This window comes from Mustelus asterias, chromosome 15 (assembly GCF_964213995.1).
Source record: "Mustelus asterias chromosome 15, sMusAst1.hap1.1, whole genome shotgun sequence".
Classification (NCBI taxonomy): domain Eukaryota; kingdom Metazoa; phylum Chordata; class Chondrichthyes; order Carcharhiniformes; family Triakidae; genus Mustelus; species Mustelus asterias.
This window is the reverse complement of record NC_135815.1, coordinates 34,712,821-34,740,714: the sequence shown is the minus strand read 5'-3', so window position 1 is coordinate 34,740,714 and position 27,894 is coordinate 34,712,821. Positions and strand designations below refer to the sequence as shown.

At 40.8% G+C, this 27,894-nt stretch overlaps 1 protein-coding gene across 7 annotated transcripts in view; it reads left to right on the top strand.

Annotated features, from left to right (window-relative positions):
* The window catches only part of mark1 (MAP/microtubule affinity-regulating kinase 1), a 179,278-nt gene that overhangs the window by 130,382 nt on the left and 21,002 nt on the right, over positions 1 to 27,894 (top strand). For all 7 annotated transcript variants that reach the window (XM_078229756.1, XM_078229758.1, XM_078229755.1 and 4 more), the window contains exons 5-14: positions 6,394 to 6,459; positions 8,764 to 8,834; positions 11,255 to 11,311; positions 11,461 to 11,697; positions 14,850 to 14,969; positions 15,104 to 15,203; positions 15,498 to 15,610; positions 17,579 to 17,732; positions 20,223 to 20,416; positions 25,277 to 25,374. In XM_078229756.1, coding sequence (XP_078085882.1) covers positions 6,394 to 6,459; positions 8,764 to 8,834; positions 11,255 to 11,311; positions 11,461 to 11,697; positions 14,850 to 14,969; positions 15,104 to 15,203; positions 15,498 to 15,610; positions 17,579 to 17,732; positions 20,223 to 20,416; positions 25,277 to 25,374 — 1,210 coding nt within the window. The remainder of the gene's footprint in view (positions 1 to 6,393; positions 6,460 to 8,763; positions 8,835 to 11,254; positions 11,312 to 11,460; positions 11,698 to 14,849; positions 14,970 to 15,103; positions 15,204 to 15,497; positions 15,611 to 17,578; positions 17,733 to 20,222; positions 20,417 to 25,276; positions 25,375 to 27,894) is intronic.

The window sequence follows — 27,894 nt, the reverse complement described above, 5'->3', positions numbered from 1 at the left end:
CTTTTCCTCTTTTTGGAAGATGCTTGCTAAGCTGTTCCCTGATTGCTGTCACTGACCTAGTGAGCATGTCTGGAATTTCAGGGTGCCCGTTGCTAACTTAGCTGCACCGTTCTGTTGCCTCTTCTGCCATGAGGTTGCAGGGAGCCTGTTGAGGGATTAGCCTGTAAAGTAGTATCACAGAATGGTTCTTCTGAAATGGCTCACTGACGACAATCCACATCTAATTAGGCTGAAGCCTTACCATGATCATTTACATCCTTTTTGTGCAGTGTTTGGTTTGGGGGCAGATAAAGATGACAGATCCTTGTAGTGTCATGTGTGATGTATCTACGTTTGATAGAATTGGCTCCTGGGAACTGTTGCTCTTTGTTTCCCTGATCTGAGTTTCAAAAGCAGAATCTTTAATTAGTTTATGTTCTTTCTGATTTTCGTTCGTCCGCTCTATTAACAGTGTTTTCTGCTATACAGCTTTTCTTATACATCTGTTTTCAAAAAATCAAGGCTTGTGCCACCCTCTAAGGCTTAAATTTGTAAGAAATTAACTCCTTTTTTGTAAAGGTTATATGTGTGTGTTATTGGAAAGCCAGTAGAAGTAAAGCTCATTTTGTTGAGTGCTACACCTTTTCTTGCCCCTTGTATATTGGATCTTTTCACATCTGCATTACTAAGTGCATGTTTAACTGCGAGGTACATTTCGAGAATACTCCCAAGTAACTGAGATTTTTGCACTCTGCACCCTTTCCACTATCATTCCTTATGCTCACTGACCTACATTGGCTCCTAGTCGAGCATTAAAACTTTTAAAATTCGCATCCTTGTTTTCAAATCCCTCCATGGCCTAATCCCTGCTAACTTTAATCCAGTCCCACAATCTTCCAAGATATCTCCGCTCCTCTGATTCCGGCCTTTTGAACATCCCTGATTTTAATCATTCCAGCATTGGTGGCTGCATCTTCAGTTGCCTGGGCTCCAAACTCTAGAATTTCCTCCCTACATCTCTCTGCCTTTTATCACTTTCCTCCTCAAAGACGCTCCAGAAGGTCCATCTCTTTGACCAAGCTTTTGGTCATCATTGTCTCCTCATGTGGCCTGAGTATCATGTGCACCTTGGGATATTTTATGATGTTAAAAGCGCTCTATAAGTTCTTACAATCGGCAGCTATTTAGTTGTAAAGAGATCTTTTAGTCTGCCAGTCAGGAAACTAGCAGAAGCAGAGCAAGTTGCCACATAATATACAAACTTGCACTTCCAGTGGAAGACACGAAAAGCACCAGTTGAAACTGGATTGTTCCATGTTAAGAGGGAATTTTCATAGGAGAAGAGAATGAAGGTATGTTACCGACTAGCTCAACAATCTTCATAACTGGGGCAATCAGTAGAACGAGAGGTGTCATTTCATTGCCAGTTTGGGAATCCTTTTCCTATCCTCATCAAGGGACTCCTGTCTTTGTAAGCTGTTTGTACGGATTTGCAGAGCTTCCAGTAATGTAGTAAAGATGTTATTTTCCTGATTATCCTCACAAAAGGGATCCTCAACATGTAGAGTTCAGTTGTACCGTTATATTCTCCCCAGGAAAGCCTGTTATTTAAATATATTGGATTTCATTCCTTTTAATTGAAGGAATACGCCAGGAAATCCTCTCTCAGATGACATTGGCTTCCCTTATGGCATTTTTTTGGAAATGAAATTTAATTTGGCTTCCTCAGGATATTTTTTTTTTAATTCTTCATCGCTATTATTGCAACGTTTTCTGGCATAGAACCTTCCTCCATTGAAGTCCTGGAGGGGGATAGTTAGCAATGGGCTGCAACATATTGGATTCCTGGAGTGCAGACCTTGCCCTGTCACTCTTCCTTGCCAAGTTAGCGCTAAACCTTTGTCCTCTACCATCTCATGTAGAATGGAGCTTTGTCGCGCACACTCGTTAGTGAGTTCTGATACCAAAGACATCTTGGGGGTACATGGACATCTATGTAGCAGCTTGCTTTGCCCAATTATTCTGAGTCAGTGCCATCATTCAAGTGCTTTGAACGCAACTGCACTCATCTCATTTATAGCTGCTGAGAATTAAATGGTGTGGGCCAGTATCCTCTAGAGTGCAAAGTTGGGGAGGGGGCAGCTGGGGATGTAATTTAAAGCTATGTTGCACAGAATGATCATCACAGAAGGAACAATTCACATGTAGATTCAATAAAGTATGCACAAAAATGCAGCACCTCTCATTCAGGAATAATAACTGTGGTCCTATCTCCCTTCTAACCAACACATTGTAAGAAACATGGGACGGACCCTAGAGGTCTCAATAATTATCGCAATTACAGAAAACAAATGATGTGTGTACTTTAACAAGTGAGACAGACATTGAAAAATCACCTGTCCACTTTCGTGTTCATACTTTTTTCAATTTTCTTTTTCCGTTACGGTCTAGGTGCAACTCTGTGATCAGATGCTGAGCTGAAGGCAGTCTGCTCAGTGTGATGCCCTGTTGCCTTGGATGACCGTGGTGGGAATATTCTGGTGATGCGGGGCCTTGAGGGCTCCAGCCTACTCCGAGTCGTCTGCACTGGAGCAAGGGCACCCCCTTCGGCCTCACCAGCTGCAGCCTTTGGGGTCAGTAGCGAAGGGAATGGCCAACCCTGTGGCCATCCTGATATGAAAACTCTGGGACAGCTGACATGCACTCCTCTCCTATCTGTGTGTGCGATTGCACCACCCTGTCTCCCTGAGGGGTAGGGGCTCCTGGAGGGAGGCCCAGGTGCCTCATCATCCTCTCGCCTGGCCACTGCCGCACCGAGGCCATGGCTAGAGCAGTGGAAGGCAGGTCAGAGTACATATGGATCCAATTCTTGACCTGGCTCTCCGTGGCAGGTGAAATGCCTGGGACATAGCAGAACTCACAACATGCATGGGCTCTTGCATACCCCAAGCAAAGCTGTGCATAATTCCTGGCATCTCCACCATGTCTTCCCCCAACCTCTGCTGCAAGCCCAGCAGGCTTCTTCTGGCTTTAACCAGAGGCCTGTCATCAGTGTGGGCCTCAGCAGGGGACTTGATCCCCAACAATCCTCCAATCACTTGAGGACCTAACTGTCACGTCCGCCCCAGCTGCTGGGAAGTGTGTGCAGTGTGCTCACCAGACTGTGCTCCTCTGTCTGCATGCTGACCCTCTGTGGATCCTGTGCTGGTACAGGTGGTGGATGAAGCATCTGACGGCACATCCTGTGGTGCACTGGCTGTTTGATCTACAGTGGTGAAGTCTTCTGGCTCCTGCTTTGGCTTGGATCCCTGGATGAATGATGGATGACCTGTGGTGGAGAACAGAAGGAATCACATTAAAAATCATCAAGGTTTGCATGCTTCACATTTCATTGCATGCATCCCATGTGCCTGTATGCCACCAGCAAGATGGTTGCTTCTCTCTTTCTCCTGACTGGACAAGCCTCACTGTCTGCCACCTATCACGCTCCCTTCTTGCCAGTGATCGCTATTGCCTCCTCCGTGGCAGCTGTGAGAAGTCTTGGATCAGGAAAACCCTCCTCTTGCAGGAATTATGAGTCATCTTGCCCTGCGTGATGAAGTGCAAAGTTAATGACATGCCAAGTGGGACAGAACCCCCTTATCCACATGAATCCTCATCACACATACTGGCCTGTCACTTTCATGTTGCTTCAAGTGCACACACACTTCCAGATGCTTTGGCCTCTGTTGCCACGTGGCACAAAGGCCTATACACATTCACTCTTCTGGCATAGCTGCCCACTCGCACACATACATTATTGATCACCCCGCGAGAGAATCATCTTCAAGGTGCGACACTGGCACTTATCCTTGCGGAGCGAAGCAGGCCATTGACCCATTTTCCTGCGCTGATCCTAGATTTGGCAGGTGACCGCACCATCTCGGCAATCTCTATCCAGGCTGCCTTGGCCCAGTGAAAGGACCTTGTGCCTCCTGCCTTTTCCTGAAATCCTGGAGCGACCGTGCAGGAAGGAATCCCTGAACCATGGGGCTGATCTGCCTCAGCAGGCACTCATGTCTCCAACATGTACTGGCAGTCTTGAGCAGCGAATCGTCCTGGCAATGATGCACAGCCTCCCTGTTTGAACAGGAGGTTCTTTAAGAGGCCACCCAGAGATGCAGCATTGTCAGTTAACAGCAGCTTTCACCAATGAAAAGCTCCCCCCGCTGCTTGGAATTTTCTTTATAATTGTCAAGAACCCGGCTGATGTTATCTGTGAGGGTGTTCCAACTTAGAAACATTGGTACATGGTGGTGTATGTTTTGCCAACAGGAATGGTGTAAGGAGCCACATGCGATACCCAGTGAGAAGAGTAACCAGTCCAGTCGTAGTATAACACTTATTAAAAATTCACTACATATACACGAACAGATCTATAGTGATCTAAGACAGTTGCGTACAAGACTACTAAACACACCCACACAGTTTAAGTAGGAATTGGCTTTTTGATCCAAAGATCTGAACTCTTTCAGGAATTCCCACTTCCCAAACAACATCCAGTCCAATAGATCTATACATAAAGGCAAGCTTATAGTTATCACACTGTACAGAGAACATTTTTTCCTGGTTCAGTAAAGATATGGCTTTTAAATGGCTCCACAAATGTTTCCTGCACTCTTGTTCCTGGTCATGCCAGCTAAAACTAGGTGAAATCTCCCTCTGTTGCCATGTAAAGGTTACCAATTATATCATTGTTTCCCTTTGAAGTTTCTCTCTGTTTATTTGGCTGTCTGTCCCCATGGCTTTTGTTAGTTCTAAGATTAACATATGTATGACTTCCCTGAATGGTGCAATCATCTACTCCAAAGTGTTTCCCATTAGTAGGATAATGTATTTCTTTTGGTCTGTCTACAGCTGCTAATCTCATTATTGAAATACTGGTGGCTTTGGACCTGCTGGCACATTCATGACAATTGCATAGGAAAGGACAAAAAGAGAGAAAGTGACACTCCATTTTGGTTACAACATCGCGAATGACATGCTATTGATAAAATCCTGGCCATGGGATGAACCAAGTTTTTTTTCAAAAGCCACTGCAACTAATTTTATATTTAAAGGATAATTTGCAAGTACGATTGAGGATAGGATCAGCCTCACCTGAGGTAAACTAGCTTGCCACACACAATAGGATAGTCAACTGGTGAGGTATTTGAGGATTGCTGGCACCTGTGAAATTTTCTCTCAGGTCTGTACAAAATCGGCACCATCAGGAGAGGAGGAGATGCTTTTGAAACAATATTTAATCGCTAGGGGGAGGCAGTAGTGGTAATGTCACTGGACCAATAATCCAGATGGCCAGGGTAATAATGCCCTGGGGACATTTAAATTCAATTAATAAAGTCTGGAATTAAAAGCTAAATGAACATGAAACTATCATCAATAGTCATAAAAACCCATCTGGTTTACTAATGTCCTATAAGGAAGGAAGTCTTCTGTCGCTACCTGGTCTGGCTGGCAGATATCCCCAGACCACAGCAATGCAATTACCTCTTAATGGCCCCCTGAAATAGCTCAATGGGCAATTAGGGATGAGCAACAAATGCTGGCCTTGCCAAGGATGCCCACGTCCCAAGAAAGGGCGAAAAAACCCTAGTACCAAATGTTTTTAGGAAGTTATGGCAGTACAAGTCATTGGTATACAACTGGTGGTGCATTGTGTAACCAAAAGAGAAAATGCTGGAAAATCTCAGCATGTCTGGCAGCATCTGAAAGGAGAGAAAAGAGCTGACGTTTCGGGTCCAGATGACACTTTGTCAAAGCTAAAAGGCATAGAAAGTGGGAGATATTTATACTGCAGGATGAGGGAATGAAAGATGAGTCATAGCCATAGAAACCAGGGGAAAAGACAGCAAATAGCTGTCCACAGAAAGAATAAAGGGTGTGAATGGCCAAACGGCAGAGAAGCTTGTAAGCTGTGACAGATTGTGTAAATATGGTCTTGTGGCCCGCAGGTAAACAGCAAAGCATATTTAGTTTCAAGAGTAAAATTTATAGTGACATTCCCAGCCCACTGAAATTTCATTTCAACTCGGTGTGTCATGGAGAGCAAGTCACTAACTCAATGTCTTATTGGAGGAATAATGTGAATTGTTCAAACAGGGGCCAGGGATGTATTTAGAATAAGATTCTGAAACACAGTTCAGACTTTTACATGATTTATTTCCTAATTTTAATCACAACTTGAATGCGGGAGGATTATTATTACAAAAATGTATGCATAGGTGAAGAAAATTGCCTTGATTGCTTTGTTTATTACAAACCTTTTTAAAGAATTGTGATGTTGCTGCTAACAATGGCCAGAGTAATACAGCCTTCAACTGTGTGTGATTGACTAATATTTATGATAAATCTTGTCCCCCTTTTCTCTTCTAGTTAAGTTATTTGAAGTAATTGAAACTGAGAAAACACTATATTTAATTATGGAGTATGCAAGTGGAGGTAAGATTAAGTTAAGGCTTTGGTTGTTACTAATTACTGATGCATGGTATGTGGTTGGAGATGGAAAAACTTACTGAAATAACTAGTGCTGACGGTTGCAGGATTGACCTCAAAGTATTTTGAGTTTGGCATTCTTTTAAAATGCAACCATTTGTTTTTCAACATTTAAGTATTTGTCTTCACCAGCCCATCCCCTTTTAATTTTTTTTTTAGCACACTATTTCTGTCCCTTCCTGCCAATCCCACGTTCCTATGTAATCTGGTGCAAAGGTAGTCAAGTTTGGCACCAGGGAAAATTGGCAATTCTTTAGGAGGATGAGAGTCAATCATTTTGACTCTGATTTGTAAAATGGCAAAATTGGTAGTTACACAACTTAATTTGTTCTATTTTGAAAAGGTAGTGAAGAACGTTAACATTATGTTTATTGCTTTTTAACCACTGCCATTGTTGCTTGAGCAGCTTAGCTCCTTTTGATGTTTAGACATGTTGGGGGTCCCTTTTTCTGCATTGCATTTTCTGCTGAACTAAGAGTCGAAAGCTTTATCAATTATCTGGAATCCTAATCCGCAGCACGTGATAACTAAAAGATGGGTTATACTAAGTTATCGTCAAATTCTAAATACTTATATCGACCAGTGTGAGTATAGACGGTTTTTCCTATTGAATAAATGAATTCTTTCCAGTTACCATTTTTATGTCTACAATTCTCTACATTGTTGCAGCCATTTCCTTTTAAACTCTGTCCCAGAAAATTATATGGTAGCATCCTGTTAAATTGTGTGGCAATAGAGCTTCTAATGCCAGTACAACATCTGATGCATCTAATTTTGTCTAAAAATACAGCAGGAAAACAACACTAAAGTGCAGTAATTTGGGCTGGTTGCATCAGACTGGTCACAGTGGATTTTTTTCCACATTTTGTCCGTCTTAAGTCAGTCACGTTCTGCTCTAGCTGTGAAGCTCTGAATCAGAGAATTCGTCATGATCATTATCCGTTCAGCTTTGCTATTGATCAGGAAGACACACATTTCAAACAAGGAAGCTGGCAATGGCCTTTCCTCCTCCATGTTGGAACAGTCCCTTCCAATTTTAATTGTTCTACAAGGATGAACTTCCAATTTATTTGAGAGGTTCTGGGTAATAAACTGCAGTTTAGTTAAAGGGATGCTGTCTTCATGAACTGATGGGCGTTTTTTTGTTTGAGGGAGGAGCTGTGCATTATTTTTAAAAATAAAAATGCTGGAAGTAGTCAGCAGTTCAGGCAGCATCTGTGAATCGAAACAGAGTTGATGTATCAGATCAATGATTCTTCATCAGTGTGCGTTATTTTGGCCTTGATCACTCAGTAATTCAGTTGTACAATTTGTTGATACTGATAGCTTAACTCAAATGAATGAAAGTTTTTTAAAATCCTAATTTACAAAAGAAATTCTTCCTATTTGATTTTGTCCTGTAAATCATAGTATACCATCATGCACCATTCAATTTATTGTGTGTTTTGGGGGATTTTATTCAACCTATAGCATTATTTTACTGTATTGCTGCTAACTATTAAACATTGCTTAAAGCCATAGTAATTGAGTGACATACTGTTTATTTTCAATTTGATCATATAAATAATTATAATCAATTAATGTAAGTTTTTGTTAGTTACCTTGTATATATTCATTCATAGAATCATAGAATCCCTACAGTGCAGAAGGAGGCCATTCGTCCCATCGCGTCTGCACCGACCACAATCCCACCCAGGCCCTATTCCCATAATCCCCCATATTTACCCTGCTAATCCCCCCTAACACTAGGGTCAATTTAACATGGCCAATCAATCAAACCCGTACATCTTTGGAGTGTGGGAGGAAACCGGAGGAAACCCACGCAGATACGGGGAGAATGTGCAGACTACGCACTGTCAGTGACCTAAGGTCGGAATTGAACCCGGGTACCTGGCGCTGTGAGGCAGCAGTGCGAACCACTTAGCCACCATGCCGCTCCCATGCAGCTTCGTCTGCAGATTTCTTTCCATAATTGAATCTGTCGAGTATCTCCATTGTTCTTAAAAGTTTTATGTTTGTTCCACAGTCTAAAATACAGAGATGTGACCTTCCGTCATAACTGTGATGACTGTATTAACTTATGTGTAGGGTATGGAAAATATGGACTGTGTCAGTAATTATAACAAGGAACTGTGTTTTACAAATTTCATTTGCAAAGAAAAGTGCGCTGGTTTAGGATGAAATGTACCATTAGACTGACTGCACGTTCGGTAAATATGCCTCTTTTTCTTTTACCTCTTTCCAATGCAGGTGAAGTTTTTGATTATCTAGTTGCACATGGAAGAATGAAAGAAAAAGAAGCTAGGGCAAAGTTTAGGCAGGTGAGTTGAGTGTAACTGCATAAGAATTTGACTTTAGTCCTTGCGTTCGTTATGGATTGTAATAGATTTGTTTCGATGCAAATGTGCAGAACTAAATAAATTTCCTTTTTGGAAAGAAAAGCTTTGGTGGCTTTTTTATCTTTGCAATCATTCTGCTTTTCTTTCTTTTCCATTCATTATCTTGCCAAGTAAGTTTCAGTTCTCTCCGAGGCAATAAAAGTGCCAATCATCCAGATGCTTTAAAGTGTCAATAAAAGTGACTGGGAGCCCAGGCATCCATTATTCTTGTTGAAACAACTGTGTTTCAGAAAAAACATTGCTTGATCGACAGCTCAGTCTCTGATCGCTGCTATCAATCAATGTTTAATTGCAGTGAGCTAAGTGCTTTCAAGGGTTTGTGGTTTCTGTTATTGATTGAACCTAGCAATGAAGATTCCACCTTTGTGGGCAATTCCTTCTGGGGCTGGTGGGCAGAGCCTGGAAATACCTCAAGGATGAAATTCAGGCTGCTATCATAGGCCATTGGAAAAGAGTGCAACATGTAATCTCATCCTTGGTAGTAAATCTATGATTACGATAAACTTGAAAAATTATTGCATGAAATAAAAAGGGAATAAGTAAAACAAAATTGTTTAAAATTTGGAGAGGTTTTGAAGTAACTAGTGCAAGATCATTTCCGGTGGTCAATAAATTGGTAATGGCTTGTAAATTTAGTTTTAGTACTGTAGATATTAAGGAAGAGATTTTTTATGTAAGGGATAATTGGAATGTTGAATGCATTACTGAGTGGTTACTGAAGATAAGTCAATGATAACATTTAAGAAAGGATGAAACACTTTGAGGATTAAAAGGGGATAGAAAAAGAGCATGAAAATGGTTTTAAAGTGCATAGTTTTGATATGGAACTTGCATGGGCAGAGCGGACTGAATGGCCTCATTAAGTGTCACATATTGTGAAACTCTTTATTTCACTACCAGGATTGTCACAGCTTTATTGTAATATTTGGTTGGGTGAATAGATAATGCAAAGAATGTGGCCAACGTTCTGGGCCAGATTTTCTCCTCCGAGGCAGGTTCAATTTCGTATCAGAAACCAAAGCTAGCCTGCAGGAGAGGCAGAATTTTTGGGTATCAGGGCCTTGTTTGGCTTGGAGATGGGTCTGCTACCCAGTTAGGCAGACCGGAGACAGGGTAGAGGTGGGCCGATTCTGGAGTGGGCAGTTTAAAAGGCACATCTCCCTTCCCAGCCCATATCATGAAAAATGGCAGTGGGCACCACTTGGCAGCAGTTTTGTTTGTTGTTCCACTTCTCTTCCATCCTGAATTGGAACAGGAAATTTCCAGTCTCTGCCACAACATCTAAGAGAATTACAAACTAAATTTGACTAAGTTGCAATGTGGCTCTGTGGCAGCACTACCGTCTTAATCTGAAGGTTATAGGTTCAAGCCCAACTCCAGGATGAAAGCGCATAATTAAACTGAGACTTGAGTGCGGTAGTTAAAGTGCATTGTTCATGGTGCAACTTTTGAAGCAAGATGTTAAACCGAGGCTTTGTTTGCCTGTTTAGGTGAGCATATAATGAAGAAAAGCTGTGAAAGGGGAGAGACAACAAGTAGAAGAATGTAGTGTTCTTTATCAGTTTTCATCACTGACGTTAAACTAGCTATTCAATTAATTGTCTCTGTGCATCAATGTGCTGCTGTATTTACTTACAAAATATCATTACTATATCTTAAAAGCAAATGATTGACTGAGAAATATTTTGGGAAACTGAAGGACATCAGGGGCACCCACATACTTTCCATTGGTGTATTGATTCTGCAATTAATTGAGGGTCTATTACTGATCAGAATTCTAATTAAGTTTAAATAATTGTATTCTCACGGTATTATTAATGTATTCTGCAGTTTGGTTCATAGGACGTTGTATGTGCAAACAAAACCAAAACTTGATTAAATTTTATTTCTAGGAGGTGAAATAAATGCCTTGCATATATTGCAGAATAAACTGTAAAAATTAGCAACTAAAATGATCGCCATGAACTTGTGCTCAGTTTTGTTTTAAGGTTTTAGCATGTATTCGGGGCTTGAGACATGAAATTCATTGCTCAAATTCCACAAAACTTAATTTTAAGGAGATAAGCATTGCAATCTTGTGTATTATTTATTCTGTAAATCTTTTGGGATAGATGAGATCCTGGGAAAGATTATTTTTTTAATTCAGCAGCTACATTATGCTACCCTTTACAATCGTTCTCTTCACCTTGGCAGGATAGATTTTTGCTAGTGCTATAACTCAGACAGCCTTGCGTTACTGATTTCTATATTTTATGTAACATATTGCTCCAGCCTCTACAGAATGACATGCAGCATATGTGCATTGTAAACACTATTGAATTGTTCTGATTTTTGTGTTTCAGATTGTTTCATCGGTACAATACTGTCATCAGAAGTATATTGTACATAGGGATCTCAAGGTACTTGAAAGCGAAGGGTATTTTGCCTTTTCCTGTAGTGCTGCTTCTTGTGCTTACAGCTGCAGTAGATTGAGGTTTGGTTCATTAAATAGTTAAATGAACTTTTCAGAAATTCACAAAAGTAAATATTTGATGCTTCCTTTCTTTAGGCAGAAAATTTGCTTCTTGATGCAGATATGAATATAAAAATTGCAGACTTTGGCTTTAGTAATGAATTTACAATTGGTAACAAATTAGACACATTCTGTGGAAGTCCACCATATGCTGCTCCAGAGCTTTTCCAAGGAAAGAAGTACGATGGCCCGGAGGTGGATGTCTGGAGTCTCGGTGTCATCCTTTACACTCTAGTTAGTGGCTCTTTGCCATTTGATGGCCAAAATTTAAAGGTAATCCTTTTTCAAAATGTTATTCACTGTTTTAAATTTCCCATTGTGCGCGGTGTACCTGAAGCAAGGTATTGGTGCAATGTTTAGTTCTTGGACCCCTTATGCTGCCTTTTAGAGAGTGACTGACTGAGAGGCACGTGAAAGCCAGATATAATTTTCAAGCCTTTGGGTGGATTTTTCCCTTCTTTCTATAGGGAGACATTTCTCCATTCCAACCCTCTCCCCAATGGTCCGGCTAAGATTGAGGTAGAGGAGTATGTGACTGCTCTGCTAAGTGGGCTAACGTTAATCTAAAGGGGCCTGGCACCTTTCCTCTTCCGCGGCAAATGTTTTTAGATAAAATGTTAGAAAAGCTTTTGAAGCAGCCCCTTTTATTTTGAATGTTGGTGTCATCTTTGATAGAAAGTTTGACTTGCATTCGAACATATGAATTAAGAGCAGGAGCAGGCCACACAACCCCTTGGGCCTGCTCCACCATTCAATAAGATCATGGCTGATCTGATTGTGACCTCATGCCCAGTCCCAATAACTTTTCACCCTCTTGCTTATCAAGAAGCTATCGACCTCTGCCTTGAAAATATTCAAAGACTTGCTTCCACTGCCTTTTGAGGAAGGGAATTCCAAAGACTTTACAGCCTTCTGAGAAAATTGTCTTCATCCCTATCTTAAATGACCCCTTCTTTTTAAACAGTGACCCCAACTTCTAGATCCCCTCACAAGAGGAAACATCTTCTCCACATCCATCCTGTCAAAGCCCCTCAGCACCTTGTATGTTTCAATCAAATCACCTCTTACTTTTCTAAACTCCAATGTATTCAAGCCTAACTTGCATAGAAACATAGAAGATAGGAGCAGGAGGAGGCCATTTGGCTCTTCGAACCTGTTCCACCATTCATCACCATCATGGCTGATCGGTCAACTCAATAGCCTAATCCTGCTTTTTCCCATAACCTTTGATCCCATTTGCCCCAAGTGCTATATCCAGCCACCTCTTGAATATATTCAATATTCTGGCATCAACTACTTCCTGTGGTAATGAATTCCATTGGCTCACCACTCTTTGGGTGCAGAAATGTCTCCTCACCTCCATCCTAAATGGTCTACCCCGAATCCTCAGACTGTGACCCCTGGTTCTGGACTCCTCCACCATCGGGAGCATTCTCCCTGCATCTACCCTGTCTAGTTCTGTTAGAATTATATAAGTCTCTATGAGATCCCCCCTCATTCGCCTGAACTCCAATGAAAACAATCCTAACCTAGTCAATCTCTCCTCATACATTAGTCCCGCTATCCCCGGAATCAGTCTGGTAAACCTTCGCTGCACTCCCTCGAGAGCAAGAACATCCTTCCTCAAAAAAGGGGACCAAAACTGCACACAATACTCTAGGTGTGGTTTCACCAAGGCCTGTATAATTGCAACAACACATCCCTGCTCTTGTACTCAAAACCTCTTGCAATGAAGGCCAACATACCACTTGACCAACCTTTCCTCATAAGATAACAGAGCAATTCCTGTTATTAGTCTGGTAAACCTTCCCTAACTAATGCGTTTACATCCTTCTTAAATAAGGAGACCAATACTGTACGCAGATGTGGTCGCATCAGTGTCTTGTACAACTGAAGTATTATCTCTCTACTTTTGTATTCAATTCCTCTCGCAATAAACAATAACATTCCGTTAGCTTTTCTAATTATTTACTTGTTGGTTTGTTTCCTTTAAATTTTACTGAGAACATCCTTTCATGAAGTTATTTTGTTGACTAGTTTTGGCTTTCTCATACTTGCTGAATAGAATGTCATAAAAGAGGTATCGATTGTGGGTCCATTGGTACTTTTAAACAAAAATGTCAAATCGATAAATGAATCATGAATCAGGCAGCACTGTTGTAAAATGTAAAGCTGAGGAGTGGAACATTTGGACCTGTTCTGCAGTGGCTTGCGTTTCAATGAGAAGCTTGTTGTTTCACATATACCTCAATAAGACCCTCTCTCACACACAATGGGAAAGAGGGGTTGAAAATCCAAAAGTAGGGAACTAGTTCCTCTCTGCATTTGCATCCCATTGCTGTTTTCATAGCAGGTCAATATTGCGCCTTGGAAAGGTGGGTCACATTATCAGGTTACCATTACCACAGATGGGAGTCTGATTTAAAATTAACAATTGCTGCATAGGCTTTCCAATCCCTGGGAAACCCAACTGTGAAAGAGAGAAGGATGATGCCGGCTCGAGAACATAAAAGGGCCTTTTACAGTATACCTTGTTGGCCAGGAGGAGTGGGAGAGCTCTCTGGCCCTCCAATGGAGCTTCTGTCTCCCGTCTATCATTCAAGGTCTCTCCCTCCTTTTCATCTCAATCGGTGACCTCTCCTCCCAACTGCCCCAGCCCTGATCTCTAACCTCCCTCCCTCCCATCAACAACCTCTCTTTTTCACACCTCCAAGTTCCTTCCCTCCTATGACCTCGAGTAGTTGAGGCCAAAACGTTGTGTGATCTCAAGAAGAAATTAGATTTGGTCTGGGGGCTAAAGGGATATGGGGGGAAAGGGGGGGAATCAGGATATTGAATTTGAAGATCAGCCATGATCATAAGGAATGGTGAAGCTGGCTTGAAGGGCCGAATGGCCTACTCCTTCTTGTTTCTACTCCCCTACACTCCCCGCTCACTCACCCCATAAATGTCTAAGTTGCTGAGTTTGTTTCAGAAGTTTTTTGTGTAAGCGAGTGGAATGGTAGGCTGCTTGGCTTAGTAAAAGCCATTAACATTCTTGAAATGGATCACTTTAAACCTCACTAGTGGAAAAGAAGATTGTATAACACAGTATTGGAATTTAATTCACTGCAGCCTCTCTTTTACTGCATAAAAAACACAAAAGCAGGAGGGTACATTTGTTATTCCCTTGTTACTAGATTCTAGACTCTTTTGACAATATCTTGAATGTTTTTATAATTTCTGTACCAAAAGGTCCTAAATTAGGCTTTCGTCAAATGTGCCTACTTGTTCAAAATCTGCATCCTATGAAAATTTCATAAACACTGAGCTTTTTCTTAATAACACCTTGGGGTTTTTTTTTAAAGAAAGTTTCAGGACCTAACCAGATTCAGTCTTGTGCAGAGCGCACATTCTGACTTCTCCTATTCATTCCCTCCTTCCAGGAACTAAGGGAAAGGGTGTTGCGGGGCAAATACCGAATTCCTTTTTATATGTCAACGGACTGTGAAAACTTGCTCAAAAAACTCCTGGTATTAAATCCTGCCAAACGAGGCAGCTTGGAAGTAAGTGGGATTCTTCAGAGGATTATTTTTTAAAACCTGCAACTTAAAAAGTATATAATATATATTTATCTTGGGTTTGAATTTCACCCACACCTCAATTGGCAAATTATTGACGTGAAGTTCTTTTAAAACAGCAAATCATGAAGGACCGATGGATGAATGTTGGTTTTGAGGAGGAGGAATTGAAACCATACAGTGAACCAGAGCCTGACTATAGTGATCCCAAACGAATAGGTAAGGCTGTTAATTTTGCATGAGTGATTTGGGCTTGCTCTTACTGATGCTTTGAAATGCATGAACAGCGTCTAATTATCTCTATATCGTTTGCATCAAGTGCAAAACATGCAGGGACCCAAGGAAAGAGGTTTATTTTAGCAAGTCTTAGGATATCCATATGTTAATGGTGCCACCACCGTGACCAGAGATTTATTTTGCTGCATTTATGGGGCTTTTGATGATGTTTCATTGCATGCACTAACACAGAAGATGAAACCTTCCTCCTTTTAAGTTTCACATTGATATTTACAGAAACGATGGTCACTATGGGCTTCCCAAGAGAAGAAATTACTGAATCCCTGGTGGGGCAGAAGTATGACGAAGTTATGGCTTGTTACCTGTTATTAGGCAGGAAACCTCCAGAGGCAAGCTTCTTAATATTCAATTCAAATTTTGTAACATTTGGTTGCATGGAAACGATTGGGACGTGTGTGTATATGTAGATACAAAGACTCCACAGCTGGCCCCTGGCTCGGTAGCCGAGGCTGTCTTCTGTACTGTTGCACAATTCTATATCAAGACAGTTCAGACTCTCTGGGCAGTGCACAAGCCACAGTGCTGCTTGCCCCCAGGGAATCGACATACGTTTGTGAAGCATTACCAGAACCAACGTTAGAACATTTCCACCTAGATCTTCTCGAGCACAATGATGACCTTTCTTACCAGTGCTCATCCCCCTTCCTTCCCTCATCTGGACCTCGTGCCTCACTCATACCAGAAACAGAAAGAAAATTACTACCAACTCAATCTAAGAAAAGTCTGGAGTTTTTTTGTGGCCGGTTCACAGCGATCATATTTAAATAGCACATGGCAAATTGCATGATGTTCATCCAGCAGTAGGGATACCTCAGTTGTAAGCAATAAAAGAACTAACTTCACAAAGTAAATCAAAGAAATAGATTTAATAAAGAAACTTAATTATACAACACTCGGGCCACACAAGCTCCTCACAATCCCCATCTGCTTTCTATTTATACAGGGTCAGCTGGACAGCTGACCACCACATCATTTTGTCATTGGTTACATTGTCTACCTGGTCAACTGTTCTTTTTTTCATATTCATTCATAGGGTGTGACCATTGCTGGCTCGTCCAGCATTTATTGCCCATTCTTGATTGCTACTGAAAAGGTGGCAGCATGCTGCTTTCTTGAACTACTGCAGTCAATGGGGTACAAGAACAATGTTGTTAGGAAAGGAGTTTCTGGATACTGATCCAGTGATGTAAAGGAATGGTGATGTAGTTCCAGGTCAGGATGGTTTCTGACTCGGATGGGAACTTGCAGATGGTGGTGTTCCCATGCATCTGCTGCCCTGTCCTTCCAGGTGGGAGAGGTCGTGGGCTTGGGAGGTGGAGTCAAAGGAGCCTTGGTAAGCTGCTGCAGTGCAGTTTTTCATAAGATTCAACTAATTTATTAATGCCCTTCAAAGATGAAAGACTGCCTTGTCTATCCGCTCTAGCCTACAGGTGATTCCAGTCAAGTTTCAGCTTTGATTCAGTGGTAGCAGTTACCAAATCAGAAGATTATCACAAGCTCCACTCCAGGGACTTTGAGAACACCATCTAGGCTGACACTTTAATGTAGTAAAGGGTGCTGCACTGTTAGCAGAATGATTTTTTTTTAGATTAATCACGACAAAGAGGTCTAGTCTTCTCACTCAAATGGACATAAAAGATCCTGTTCTACTATTTGAGGAAGTGTTAGGGGAGTTTTCCTGGTGTTTTGGCCAATGTTCCAAAAACATCACTAAAAACAGAAAGTGCTAGAAAAATTCAGGTCCAGCAGCTTCTGCAGGGAGAGAAACAGAGTCAACATTTCAAGTCCAATCGGACTCTTCTTTGGAAACTGTTCCGAAGAAATGACATATTGGACTTGAAACTTCTAATTCTGTTTCTCCCTCCACAGATGCTTCCAGACCTGCGGAGTTTTTCCAGCACTGCTTTTATTTCAGATTTTCATCATCCGCAATATTTTGCTTTTATATCACTAAAAACAAATTTATCTCATTACGGTTTGTGGGAATTTGCTATGCGCTGGTTGTTCTGGTATGTTTCTTTACACTAGTACAGAGTCAGCGTCCAAAGTTCATTGTCTCCAATAAACAGCATAGAACTCACCCATCCACACTGTTTGGGAATGAATGATGCTGTGTGTTTTTTAATACAATACGTGCAGTGTGACTGGTAAATGGGTCTTTTCATTACCCCTCCTGGTTTAGTGACTCTGAATAGTGGGAACAACGGTGAAAAAGAAACTTGTGCTTAAACTTAGTAAAATAAGAGATTTGTAAGTTCTCGAGAATTATTTCTAACTACTGTTTTTCGACATTCCAGTTTGAGGGCAGCGAATCTGTATCCAGTAGTAACCTGTGTCAAAGGTCTCGACCCAATAGTGACCTCAACAACAGCTCCACGCAATCTCCGGCACATTCGAAGGTCCAACGCAGTATATCAGCGAATCAGAAACAGCGGCGGTTTAGTGATCATGGTGGGGATGACATTCAAGCACATAAAGTAACATTGCACATTTCAGTTTTTGAGTGTGCAGTGCTGCAGTGAGCCATACTGGGCTAAATTCTACTCTCTTTTTTTCAAAATTTCATTTGGTTCAGTTGTTTGTTTCATAGCAATCTTGCACTATTTATAGACCAGGTTTATTATTTGCGTTTTTGTACCCAGTTTGCAGTGAAAATCTTAACATTTGATGCTTTTACTGTAGGAACACCCAAAATAATCTCTCCACTATTTGCCAGTCCACAGTGCCATTCCATCGCTGTTTTATGTATCTAGAATAGGTAACCTTTAATAAATGACTCTAAACAGATCAAATTTAACTAACGATTATCCTTCATGATCCATTTCTTTTTGGAGCAGGAAGGGTATTACAGTTTGAATGGAAAATGCCTAATTAGCCCATGCAACTTTACAAATAAAGACCCAGATTGGGGGTTCAAACCTTGGGTATTGCATTCAACATCTCATTGCATAGCACTTTTGTCCTTGAAGGCGAGTGTATAGACAATGGTAGAAAAACTCCATCAAATATGCATTCTCTTTCCCTTTCATGCTTGGTAGTTATTTAAAGTGAAGACATGGTCGCTGCTATGGTTTCTCAAAAATTTTTTTGCAGAATTTTGTAGAGGATCTAGAATTGTGTGATGCCTCAAAGCAAAATGGTATTCCTCGTTTCATTATTTTTCCTTTTACCTGCCCACACTGGGCGGGGCGGGGGGCAGAATAGAAAAAATTGTATATAAAAATAAATACTGAAATGGTTTTGGTGAAATATTCTTAATCCGTGTCTACCATTATATGTAATTTCAATGAAGTTAGTTTCAAGAAATGTTATCTGAAATTGTTTGTGCCATAGATTGCATTGGCCATGCTAAATTCTCCCTCAGTGTATCTGAGCAGGTGCTGGAGTTTGGCGACTAGGGGATTTTCACAGTAACTTCATTGCAGTGTTAATGTAAGCCTACTTGTGACTAATAAATACACTTTTACTTACGATTCCAAGAATTTCAATTTGTTTGAAGTTGAACTGAAATTAGAAGCTTAAAAATGCACAACAGGCCGTTCAGCTATTAGTAAAATATTCAGTTCAAACAAGAGCCTGAATTTTATCTTTTTTTCTCCGATACTGACTGCTCCACTGTTGTGCACTCTCGTTTTTCTGATTTTGTTCCGATTTCCAACATGTATAATTAGTTCTTTATATGCCTTTTTTTTTAAATGGAGCTGGAGGTTTACTTAATGATTTGTGCTGTGAAAATTGTTGACATTTTGAGTTGCTGGAAGTGATCGTTATAAAATTACCAGTGAAATTTCACAGCCTCCAGTTTCTAAGGAAACACTTGCCATGACACATTGCTTTACATGTACAAAATACCACCCTGATGTCTAGCCTGATTAGCCAATTGAATGTGGTTCATGAAAAGCATTGGTGTCATTTTCGTGCTTTCTTAGCCATTACAGCACCGATCTGCAGCTTAAAGCTGGGACTTCCCTGTATCCAATTTATGTTAGCTGATTACTTTGCTTTCTTAAATTTTTAAAAGGGAGCCAATTCTTGCAGGGGACATCTAATCTCTCTCAGCTTTCACAATGTGAATTCCATCACGGGGAAATTGAGTCAGTTAGCGGAAAAACTTCTACTTCTGCCAAGATGTTTTTAATTATCTTTTGGTGGCTTTCTTGAGTTTATTAAAAATAAATGGAAAAATCTACTTCAAGACGTAACAGCCGAATACCTAAAACCTAATTAAATTCCAGAGTCTTGCATGTTACAGAATTCCTGTTAATTGAATGAGATGAGGAGTAAATACCAGATCTTAAAAATAAGTAGAACCCCAGAAAATATGAAATGGGAAAAAAGAACAAACCAGAAGAAGATAGGTTAATAACTCCGGTATCGTGTGCAGTTTCTTTCTCCATTTGTTATTGGCCTGCTGTAGATTTCTAGTATTTTTAATGCTTTTTGTCAGCTGATTGAATTCTGTTTTAGTAGATGGATCTATATTTTCTTCTTGCCTGTTAGCCCTGACTCATGCACAAAGTATCAATTGACAACAATAGGAAGAGGTAGCTTTGTAAGAGAAGTTCATAGCGATGATTGACTAGTACAGTTTTAGTTAATTATAATAGTTATAGCTTCAAAAAGATACCAAGAATAAAATGTTGTTATCACAAATCTGACAGTGCAACGTTTTCATCTGCCCATCATCTATTTTCAATCATCCTTTCTTATCCGAGGTGAGGTAGAGAGATCTTTTGAAGTTAGCCTTCATAGTCTTTATTTTCTGCTGCTTATCTGTCACTTTCGTTTATGCTTCTCCTCAGTATGCTGTCAAGTGTCTGATCATAGTAAATTAGACGCGCTTCAAAACATTTTCAGCTAAAAAGGAAAGGTGTGGAATTTTACACAACTGGCGTCAAATTAGTTTATTTGATTTGTTCCTTTTATTTTTCTGTTTTGCAGCTGGCCCATCAATCCCACCTGCTGTCTCGTACACTAAACGAGCTCAAGCAAACAGTGTGGAGAGTGATCAGAAGGAAGACTGGGACAAAGACATAGCTCGCAAATTAAGTAGCACCACTGTAGGTTCCAAGGGAGATGTGCCTGCAAGCCCACTTGCGGGTCTAGAGAGGAAGAAATCCACTACTGGACCAAGTGTAAGCAGTAACTTAAGTTGACTGAGTTGCATGGTTGATTTTGATTGTAATGAGAAGATCATACACAGGATTAAGTAATTAAGTAAGCCTGGTCTGTCAGCTTGAATCACAAGCTAAATTGCCCCTCATCTTTTCTTCACACGTTCACTGAGTGTTTTGGCAGTAATGCAGGCGGTTCATAGAAACTCTGAGACTTTTGTCGTACATACTACACTCCACGATTCATATTATCACATTACTGATAACTTATCTGAAATGGCAACCCTTCCTCATGTAACAAGTGATGACCCTGCTAAAAGTTTGTCACAGCTGATAGCCAGTGCATGAGATCCGACTTCAGCCTCTACGGTTGAATTGTCACCTTGGGATTCTTTTTTTAAAAAACTTGTGCCGAGTAAAAGTAAGAAACCTGTATATGGGAGAGTTTTCCATGTCTGAGCCTAGGATCATTCTTCTTAGTTTGATATGTAATAGTGATCTTCTGGATAATACATTGGCATCAGTACAAGTTTAAAAGCTGTTGGGCATCAAAGTGATTGGAGGAGCAACAGAGTGTCAGATCAGCACTTAGTAATGGATGAATTCCGAGTTTGACTTCCTTCACTGTTGCCAGATCATTCCCTTCCTAACAGTACTGTGGGTGTACCTACTCCTCAGGGACTGCAGCGGTTCAAGAAGGCAGCTCACCACGACCTTCCGAAGGGTCTAGCCAGTGATGCCCGCATCCCATAAATGAATTTTTAAAAGTTTTATATCAACAGAAGCAAAACTGCTGAGCAATATAATGTGAAGCTGATACGAGATAGCAAAGTGAAAGCAAGCTTTCAGCTAACCCTTAGCAAAGAATAAGAAATTCCTAAAAAAACCTATTGAAGGCAGAGGTCTTGGCTCTTGAACAAACATGGCAACAAATAAAGAAGGCATGGAAAGAAACACGAGGAAATCAGATTAAGCGAGTTGATCACTGGAGAAACATGGGGGGGAAAAGCTTAACAATGGAAGAGAGAAAAAGGAAGCGTTAAATAATATTTAAACAACAGTTAACACTTGGAATATTGTGTGCAGTTCTGATCTCTATATTACAAAATGGATATGGAACTGCTGAGAAATGTGCTAAAAATAATTAGAAGGATAATAGAATACTATTAATTGTCAGGAAAAATTAAATAGACTGGAGTTCTTTACTCTAGAAAAATGAAGGCTGAGAGGTATCCTAAGTAGAGGGCCTTAAAATTATGAAGGCGTTTAATGGGGTTGACGTACAGAAGATGTTGGGAGTCCAAACGTTGGGCGACACGGTGGCGCAGTGGTTAGCACTGCTGCCTCAGCATCAGGGACCCGGGTTCAATTCCAGCCTCGGGTCACTGACTGTGTGGAATTTGCATGTTCTCCCCGTGCCTGCGTGGATTTCCTCTGGTGCTCCGGTTTCCTCCCACAGTCCAAAGTTGTGCGGGTTAGGTTGATTGGCCATGCTAAATTGCCCCTTAGTGTCAGGGGGTTAGCAGGGTAAATAAGTGGGCTTATGGGGATACAGCCTGGGTGGGATTGTGGTCGGTGCAGACTTGATGGACCGAATGGCCTCCTTCTGCACTGTAAGATTCTATGATTCTATAAAACGTAAGATTCAGGAGAAATTTCTTTACCAGGAGACTGATCAGAATATGGAACTTGCTGCCACATTGAGTAGAGAAAAATTTCATAGAGGCCTTTAAAAGGGAGTTTTATTAGTCCATGAAGGAGAAAAAAAATAGAAACACATGGAAGTGGGGTTAGATGAAGTAGGGTGGGAGGATGCTCAGGTGAAGTATAAACACCAGCATAGACCAGTTGGGCCAAATAACCCGTATCCATTCAGTTATCCATGTAGGAAGCACAAAATCAGTGTGCGAAGGTTGACAAAGAATAGGAACACCAGCCATAAAAAGAGAAAGCTCATTGAAATTGAGCGATACGATTAGAAGATGCAGCAAAACAGGGCAATGGAGAAAGATCTATATGTTCTAAATAGAAAACGTAAAACAGTTTATAAAAAAAAGTGAAGAAAATGAAGAACCAAAGGACATGGGACGTTAACTCAGCTTTCTCTCCTGACAGATGCTGCCAGACCTGCTGTGGTTTTTCAGCATCCTCTGTGTAAGAGACAAACAGGCTGGATTTCAGAAAGACACATCCTGCGTTGACCATCTAATTATGCTTTATATCATATTAAAACATTCATTTGAATGGAACCCTTCTCCATAAATCTCAGATTATTAAAGTTATTTGATGGTGTTTAAAGTTTAAGTTTATTTATTAGTATCACAAGTAGGCTTATATTAACACTGCAATGAAGTTACTGTGAAAATTCCCGAGTCGCCACACTCCGGCACCTGTTCAGGTACATTAAGGGAAGATTTAGCATGGCCAATATACCTAACCCACACATCTTTGGTGTGGGAGGAAACCGGAGCACCCGGAGGAAATACATACAGACACGGGGAGAACACGCAAACACACAGTCACCCAAATTCGGAATTGAACCCAGGTCTCTAGCGCTGTGAGGCAGCAGTGGTAACTAACCACTGTGCCACCAAATGCCTTGTGGAAATTAAGGTACCATGAAATACCGGTGAATGTAAAAGACCCAAAAAGTACCAAACTCCATTCTGCACACACAACCCTTCAAGTTAGAAACTGGAATGTCATGGGGTTGATTGTTGCCACTGCCGTTAACTATTTATCCAGCTAGATGGGAAGGCAGGAATAGGCCATTCAGCCCATCAAGCCTGCTCCACCATTCAATTAAATCATGGCTGATCATCTCCTTCAGTGCTACTTTCCCTTGCTCTACCTATTTCTCTTGATGTCATTGGTATCTGGAAATCTATCGATTTCTGTGTTGACCTGCTCAATGATTAACCTTTCACAGCCCTCTGAATAGAGAATTCCAAAGATTCGCCCCACTTGTGCAGACTTTTATGCAATTTCATGTCTGCTCCTCAGGCAGCACCTTCCAAACCCACGACCACTCCCATCTGGAAGTACAAGAGCAGCAAATGCCAGAGAACATCACCAACTGGAGGGTTCCCCTTCACGTCACTCGTCATCTTGACTTGGAAATACCTCTATTCCTTCACTGCTGCTAGGGCAAAATACTGGAATTCTGTCCCGAACAACACTTTGGGTGTACCTACACCTGAGGGGCTGCAGTGGTTCAAGAAAACAGTTCACGACCACCTTCTGAAGGGCAGCTAGGGATGGGCAATAAATGCTGGCCTTGCCATTGATGCCCACATCCCATAAAATGAAATTTTAAAAAGTCTTAATATGGGGTGCCTGACCCCTCCAAGGCACACCAGACTTCTCCAAAAAGAAACCTGATTCTCCAAATACCTTTGGGAGGTTTAGACTTTTTAGTTCATAAATTCCTTGAGTCATGTGTCAGAAAACTGAGTAACCAAAATCGGTCTGGCAAAAATGGTGAATGCCCGATAGAGAGTGGAACCTCTGGATTCTGGGCTCCAGTGCCAATTTGGCTAAGATGTAGAGCTCTTCCAGCCTTGTGAAAATTCAGGCCTTCTTAAGTCTTCCTATTCTTTTGTATTCTGTCCTTGGTTTATAAATTAGGTTTCTCAACTCACTATGAAACAAAAGGTCAAATGCCTTATTCAGGGCTCGCTGATTTTGAGGCACTCAACTAAAATAAATGAAACAAGATTTGCCAGTGGTGGGTGAATGTCATGTGATCAAATGACCAATGGTCAAATTTCTAGGGTTGTAGACATCAGAGTTGGCAACTTTATACCCAAGTCAGAGTTCAGTGGTGAAAAACAGTAGAAGATTAGAATTCACAAAGAGAATTAAGATTCACTGATAAATTTAAATGGAGGAAAAGTGGGAAGGTTCCTTTTTATGGGCATTCACTCTGATCTGCCCTATCTTTCAATGTCCACTGCACCCAAGAAATTTGTGGAATAGACCCAGGAAAGGCTCTCTTTATGGACAGAGGATAATCTGGCAGTTTGTTAGTACAATGTACTCAAAGAATTATCAATAATGCTAATTTATACAAAGAGCAGATGTACTCCTTAAGAAAGCACCAAATATTAAATATCTTCAAGATTAACTACCTACCTGCAGACAAATATATCAGGATATCAGAAGGATCATTTGGGTAATTGATTAAGAGATACTGTGAATGAAAGAGCTGGGCTTAACTTCCTTTCAGCCAGCTACACCATATGTCCCTATACTCTAATTTTTAGTGAATCTCACAGTTTGGCTGAACTATATTCTGTTAAAAGGTAGATGTTGGTAAGGGGCATTACCCCTCTGAAAAAAAGACAAGACCACCCCATCTCTCCATATGATTCTCAAGATCCATGTGTGTTAGTCTTCTGTGATAGTGCAGGAGTGCACGTGTTCGTGCTCTTATTTTTAAACCTTTGTCATAGTTTTAGGATATATGTGTTTGTGAGTTCCTCTCTCTCCTGATGGTGTCCTGCTTTAATTAAAATAAAATGCAGCTTCCTTGTCTACTGGTGAAAAAGCACTCTTCCTAAGTTGTAAATTTTACACAAGAGTGTAATTGTTGTAATCTTACTCATTTGACAATGTTTTATGAAGTGCATGATATTTATAAACAATTATTTCAGCAAACAGGTTCTCCAATCACCTGTGCGACGTGTGATCAGTGAGATAAAATAAATGTAGCCATGAAGCTGCATGTTTAATACATGCTGAATAATTGGCTGTGCAGGGAAATAATCACATGTATATGTTTGAAGTTGTCAGAGTGGCCATCTGAAACTTCAAGATGTTATTTTTGCTAGTTCGATTATGAGTGATACTTAGCTGATATAAATTGCTTTAATGTTTCAGAACAACATGCTCCCTGGTATGACGAGAAGAAACACCTACGTGTGTGAGCGCTCCGCTGGAGATCGATACTCTGCCATGCAGAATGGAAAAGACAGCAGGTGAGAATTTGTAACGTTACAATATTGTCAAATGTCTCTGATTTTCTTAAAGCCAAATGAGTAAGCAGCCATGCAGGAGCTAATGAAAAACTACAATGAGCGTAGCCGATATGAATTCATTGGAGTCAAATGAAGGCAAAATGCCTTGCTGTTGAGAGGAAGAAAGGGATGTTTAACTGAATGAGGCCATTATTGGATGAGTAATACGTTACAGAATTAGAAACAGCATTTTGCAAAGAATAATGCTTGATGATATAAGTAGAAATGCAATGTGCCTTTGTATTTGCAGATAAATGAAACACATTCAAGAGCAAACTATTTCCATATTCAATTAAAAGCACTATGACTGAAAAATCTGAAATGCTTGTTCCATGAAAGAGATTTGATTCTCAGTTTTTGTCTTTGCTAAATATTGGAATGCTGTTTGTGTCATCTCCATACTTGAATAAATCCGAAGTCCATTGTTCCAGTAACATATTGTAAGATGAGGGGCTCGTTTCTATTCTTGCCTTGTGTAACACCATACATGTAGGTAATATGATAATCTGCTACAACAATTTTGGTTCCTGTAGTGTTATAACACAATACAAAGCAAAATGCCTGCCTCAATCGCAGTGCTGAGAGAACAAGATTCAAGTTCATTCCATTACGTTACAGTTTTTGCCACGTGGCAGAAACGAGTGTTAAGACACAGCTCATGGGCTTACCAAATTAAATGTGTTATTGACCATGCAGCCCAATATCAACAGCCACCTAAAAGTTAAGAGGAGAATTGAGAGCGTTGCTTAAAATCATGAAGGGTTTGGATAAAGTAAATACAGAGAAACTGTTTGCAATGCCAGAAGGGTCTATAACCAGATACGGCATGTGGAAAACTTATTTACACAACTAGTGGTTAGGATTTGGAATGCGCTGCCTTGTTAGACTGGTGGATACAGATTCAATAGTAACCTTCAAAAGTGAATTGGATAAATACTCGAAGGAGGAAAAAATATAGGGATGTGAGGAAAGACCTGGGAGGGGGGGACAATAAGAGCCAACACAGATTTGATGGGCTACATGGCCCCCTTCTGTACTGTGCCATTCTGTGATCCTACGATGTGCTTGGGGAAAAATGGGACAGCATTTGGAAAAGATAGACCAGCTGAGTTGCCATCCGATTTGTTTAAAGAGGAAGCTGTGGACAGATGGAGTAAATAAGGTCCGGCCACAGATTGGTAAAAGACTAGTTATGTTTGACAAATGTATTGGGGCTCCCTCTGGAGAAAATAAAAGTGTATTGATAAAGAAAAAACAGTGAATGTTATACTGTTTTTGTTTATTTGAATGCAGCGTAGGATCCTGGGTTTTGTGACTAGGGGAATCAAATATAAAAACAAAGCAGTAATGCTAAAGCTCTGCACGTTATTACTGGAGCATTACATTTGGTATTGTATTTCTGCTGGTGTTCTCCCACCTAGTCACCATAACTTCAGAAGAAGAGCCATAAAAACCCTGGGGACAAACACTACCACTGGCTTTAATGTATTTTTCTGGGTTTTTTCCCCCTGGGTCTTGCGTCCAATTTAGAGCAGATAATTGGGAATTCGTCCCCATTGTGTCCATTTTTGTGTGTCTTACATTAGAAAGGATGTCAAGGCCATGAAGACGGTTCATAAAAGATTAATTTAAGATGACATGACAAATGAGAGTCTTGACGTGGAGTGTCCAGATACCGCGGTTGAAGCAGAATCCATAATCATTTTAAAAAGGAAAATTGATAAATATTTCAAGAAGGAAAAATTAAAAGGATCTGGGGCAACACCAGGGGGAATGGGACTAAGTAACTACCCCATGGAGACCAGGCATGGGCATAATGTGCTGAACAGCACCCTCCAATGCTGTGAAATTCTATCTACAGTGGGTTAGGAAAATACTGTTTTATTTAGTTCCAAACAAATATGATCCTTTCCTGTTTTTCATGTTCATCTGCTGTTTAATATTCCCTGATGTGGATAGTAATTTCAATTTCACTCTGTTGTCCAAAAGGAAATTCATTTTGTACTTTGTTCGTACATTAACTGTACCATCGCTGCCTTCTTCAAGATGCGCCAATGTGTCTTTAACAACAGGGACCTTTGGAAGTCAATAAGGGTGTTGCTTTATAAAGCTGTCATGTCGACACCCTCCCCTCTACTAAAGTCCAGAGTGTCGACTGAGACCACGTTAAGATCCTTGAGAGCCCCCATCAGCGGTGCTCATATCAAATCCTAGAGATCAAAAGGGAGGACCACCAGACCAACGCTAGTACTCTCCATGAAGCATGGGAACACTAACACCATTGACGGGAGGAGAAGGCTGCGGACCGCTTGGCATGGCTCCACCTTGTCCATTAAGGCACAAGGTGCTTCGGGACTCACTCTGCAACTTGACTTTGAGGCAGAACGGCGGCAGAAGAGGAAGAGAAGGGAAGCCAACCCGGGGCTGTGAATTCCAACAACATGCCCCCACTGCCGAAGAACTTGTGGATCCAGAATTGGG